This window comes from Symphodus melops (genome assembly GCF_947650265.1).
Source record: "Symphodus melops genome assembly, chromosome: 6".
Classification (NCBI taxonomy): domain Eukaryota; kingdom Metazoa; phylum Chordata; class Actinopteri; order Labriformes; family Labridae; genus Symphodus; species Symphodus melops.
This window is the reverse complement of record NC_136696.1, coordinates 18,632,981-18,637,207: the sequence shown is the minus strand read 5'-3', so window position 1 is coordinate 18,637,207 and position 4,227 is coordinate 18,632,981. Positions and strand designations below refer to the sequence as shown.

At 38.8% G+C, this 4,227-nt stretch overlaps 1 protein-coding gene across 1 annotated transcript; it reads right to left on the bottom strand.

The window, feature by feature from the left end:
• Nucleotides 1–1,197: 1,197 nt before the first annotated feature.
• Nucleotides 1,198–3,316, bottom strand: cUnh15orf61 (chromosome Un C15orf61 homolog). Its single transcript, XM_079346549.1, has 2 exons — nucleotides 2,597–3,316; nucleotides 1,198–2,507 (listed from the first exon to the last, which is right to left on the bottom strand). Exons 1-2 carry the CDS (start codon nucleotides 2,937–2,939, stop codon nucleotides 2,380–2,382), a joined length of 471 nt encoding a protein of 156 aa, XP_079202675.1. The 5' UTR covers nucleotides 2,940–3,316; the 3' UTR covers nucleotides 1,198–2,379.
• Between the last annotated feature and the right edge of the window lie 911 nt (nucleotides 3,317–4,227).

Sequence of the window (4,227 nt, the reverse complement as noted above, 5' to 3'; positions counted from 1 at the left end):
TCACATGTGTAATGCTAAGCCTGTGCCCCAGCTGAAGGGACGCCCTCCCCTGCAGTTTAGAGTGACTCAAAGGTGAAGCCCTGAAAATGAATACAATGTACTCACATGCTCCACAGTTTAGATTTCACTGACTCACATCATCCTGTAATAGCCGCACACAAAGCTGCAGTCAGTCGTGAACCCCATGCAATTGTGTGTGTCTGTATGTAGCGGTATCAATGCAGCTCATGGGTCAAAGGGTCAATGAGTAATTAAGACATGGTTGCCTGAGCATTCCCCATGCACACTTTCAGTCCCGATGAAAGGAGGGGGATTTAAGTGCAGCCTGATACCACAGATCCGATTTCCATAAGTGTGTCTAACTGTTCCTTGTTCAAGGCAATTAGTATGATTAACAAACTGTGTGGTGTCATCGGGTTCTGGAAGAGGACTTAACACATGAATTCTGCATCAGGTTGAGACATGTTGCACACCACAAAGGTTATACTTTACTGCACATAAAACCATGCACCGTTCTTTACATTTTTTAAAGGTTTTTTGTAAATTATGGAGCAAACAGAACATTTCAGACCTCTATTTAAGGTGTTGTTTAGTAATCAGTAACGTTACTGAGGACAAAGCTGATCACCATGTTTTTGTATAAATCAAAAGATACAACTGTTTTGGGAGGATATGTGTACTGTTGAGCTGCAGATTCTCAATTTAACGTCATTTTATTTGGCTGATCTGTGATGGGAAAGAACAACAGGACATTGTGAACACCTCCTTAACATTTTAACAGTAAAAGAAAACGACAATCACTAAGAGGTTCAGAAAACACTGATTATCGTTATGAGGGGGGAATTGTACATTACACTACATTTACTCACAGCTCAAATGTTATTTACTTCCCTTCTGTCTTCTTTGACAGTCATGCTGTAAAATAAATAAAAAAAATCCATAAAATGTGACGATTTTGTTTGGAAGTTGTACATTTCATTACACCTGGCAACAAAGTGTTAAAAATACTCTTAATAAATGATTCAATCAATTCAAGATTTTATTTGTCACATGCTCATACATATGTGCAGTGAAATGTAAATAAAAGTAAACATAACTTTGGGAGGAAGAGGTGATGGTCATGCTAACCTAGTGTATGCAGGGGGTTAGGACGGAGTTCTCTTTGAAACGCTGTTTAACACCACCAAGTGAAGCACCATTTTTACAAAACAAGATCGTCATGAAAAGGCTGTACATCATGAAGAGCATGTAAACCGATATCATAGCCTTCAAGTGCAAAGAAGGTCAAAAGGTGCATTGATTTACATGTACAACAAGAAATTATTTGTTGGCTTTCATTGTTGCTAAAAATGAAGAGGCCAAGGCCAGAAAATTGAGGTCGCTGATAAATGCTATTAGCAGGAGATGCTGAGGGGTGAAGAAATCAATATGGCAGTTTGTCAAGCTGACTCTCAGAGAGAGCATGACTGCAGCAGTCGTGAGCGTGCCCTGTCAGCACAGCACATTACCAGAAATCAAAGGCCAGAGAGAGCCTGAAGGAAGGGGCGGAGATGTCTCTACACAAAGGGCACACTTAGGTAATTAAAACCTATTTTGTCAGACCTGTCTTGTCACTGGTTTTTCTCTAACACTATTGACTATCTGTTGCATGCAGAGTGATCACTAATTTACCTTTAAATAAATGAGCCAGAGTTATTTAAATTCTTGCATTTGTCACACAAAATGAAGCAGAAGACATGGGAGTATTGAATAAGTTATGCCACTTGGTACTACTTGGATGAATTATTAATAACCTTTGAGAGATGGGCATTGAAGGAAATGCTGTCTGTCTTATTTACCATCAGTTTCCCAAATGTTCCTCTGGAGGCTGGCCCTTGTAATTTAGGCATGCAAAGTCCATGAAGAAAAAAAAAAGAAAACATCACAACCAATAAATTCCAAACACTTAGATTTTTTTCTCTCCGAATATATTTTTTTTTAAAGAGATTTATTGTGAAGACAAATCCACTGTAGGCTGACACAACATTCATAGACCCACTCTGCTGTGATAACACCCTGGAAAAGTTGTAGTCTATTCTTGGAGAAATCCTAAACGTTAACATTAAACTTTAATGGAAAGTAAGCTTTCCAAATAATCAGTCAGTATTGTATGTCAGTGTTACAACATGCATAGATGACTCTTTCCTGAAACTTTCAAATCTTTAATAATTAAACACAAAATGAACCTGTTCAGACAATGGAAGCACTAATGACACTTTTGTCAATAGGGACACCACAGCATCACCATGGGAACGGCTTATCAGATGTGAGCTTCTTTCAAACACATTCAAACTGTGTTTTCTGCATGATCAAGTCAGACTGTATAACCAGTCAATGGTTTCAGTACTGTGCACCTTCTTGTTCTTGGTAGGCAAAATAGACAGTGACAGGTCCAACACTTGTCTGCACCGTTTCTGCAGCTCCCACCACCATCCAGCAACCAACGCCATAGGCCAAACAAGGGATACCTGCAATAAAAGGGAGTTCAGCATCTGCAGGTTTTTAAAAAGTCAATGAATGTATGCGTTATTTAGGATTTAAAATACAATGTACTGACCCAGATTAATTACTTTCAACACAGTGAAAAACTGGTCTTCAAAGTCCAGCTTCTGTGGAGGTGCTTTGGTACAGTGATATTTGATGAAGGGGAAGCAGCCTGTTCTGAGTATGTGGTAGTTGGAGCCTTGAACTGTCCAGTTAAAATGAGACTGTCCAAACTGGTCATTGTGGACGGAGCTGTAGCGGACACAGAAGGAAGTCCACGGAGGGAGTTTTCTCTGCTGGAGGTGGCAGGTTAAAACCTCAGAGGCTGCAGGCCGTGGACCTCTCCTGGTAAATGTGCTTGGAAACAGGACGATCTTCAGAAAGATGCTGTGCACCTTCCTCAACAACTCCTTCATGATCAAACTACAAGAGTGGTTCACTGTTCCTGCTTCTCACGTGTGTGATCATCATGATGACCTAGCTAACAGCAGCTGCACATGTGCTTACTTTTAACTTATATTTACCAACATTTGTAACCCGGGGATTTATAACAATATTACATGCTGCAGCAGAGATGGAACGGGCGATACTGAACACGCGACAAAGAAGAGTGTAGTAAGCTTAAACGAGTTACCCTGCTCTAATATTAGACTAAACATGCCAAACACTTATTCATTATGTGTAAAATATGGGAAAAAAACATCGACTAGTTCGCAGTGAGGCTACTTTCCTACTTGCTCTGACCTGGTACTCCTGCCAAAGTCGTCCGACTGGAAACCGAGCGCTGAACATGAGTTCCTCTGATAGCAGAAGATGCGACTATCTTTCTATTTAGTAGGACAGCGTGCATTTAATCACGACCCTATACAACAACCAACATCCAATGTAGACTAGTTATTATTGGTTAATATTGGATACATTTATCTGATAATCGACCGGCACATACTCTTCTAGTATATAATAGAAATACTTAAAGAAGCGGGGACATTTCCTATTAATCAACATACAAGATCCCTCCATGGTTTCGTGTTACTCGTCGCAATCTTACTCAGCCTGATTACTAAACCAAACAGGCAGATTGATAATTGTTTTGCGCATCAAAGGCATACAACTTAAACTAGTAGGCCTTTGCATTCAGACATTATACACTTTTTAAAAGCCTAAATAGATCAATATACTTATACTTACAAAGATACAGAGAACTATGGATATGTTTGAGTAATACAACAATTAAACCACTTAAATGCCTCTCAACCTATGGGATTTCCTTATGGTTTAGTGTAGGAAATTGTGTTTAAACTAAAAAAAAATTAACCCTTTTCAAGACCTTACAATCATACATGGAATTCTGAAAATATGATTAATACTTATCTAAGATGTACCTCTTTGTAAAGGTGCAGCTGTTATAAAAGGTGAAGGTTTTGATTTGAGCCTGAACAGAGCCTGGGTGAAACATACAACACACACATAATTGCTGCAGTTCATGTTCAGTTATTGTAAAAACAAAATGTATGGATATTAGTTGCTAATGTGGATTACTGGTTAGATGTAAAGCATGGATTCAAAAAACAATGCCATGTATGCTTGCATGTTAGCTTATCCATAAATACATGAATTGCTGAAACATTGGATTTCATGAGTCACCATGGGACAAAAAGGTACCTAAAAATAATGTATTATAAAATGTCATGACAGACTGTGACA

Excerpts from the sequence above, each read along its gene's own strand:
- cUnh15orf61 (XM_079346549.1), bottom strand. The coding sequence starts at position 2,939 with ATGAAGGAGTTGTTGAGGAAGGTGCACAGCATCTTTCTGAAGATCGTC. Across the intron at positions 2,508-2,596 it reads GTTGAAAGTAATTAATCTGG|GTATCCCTTGTTTGGCCTAT; the intron begins GTCAGTACATTG and ends CTTTTATTGCAG.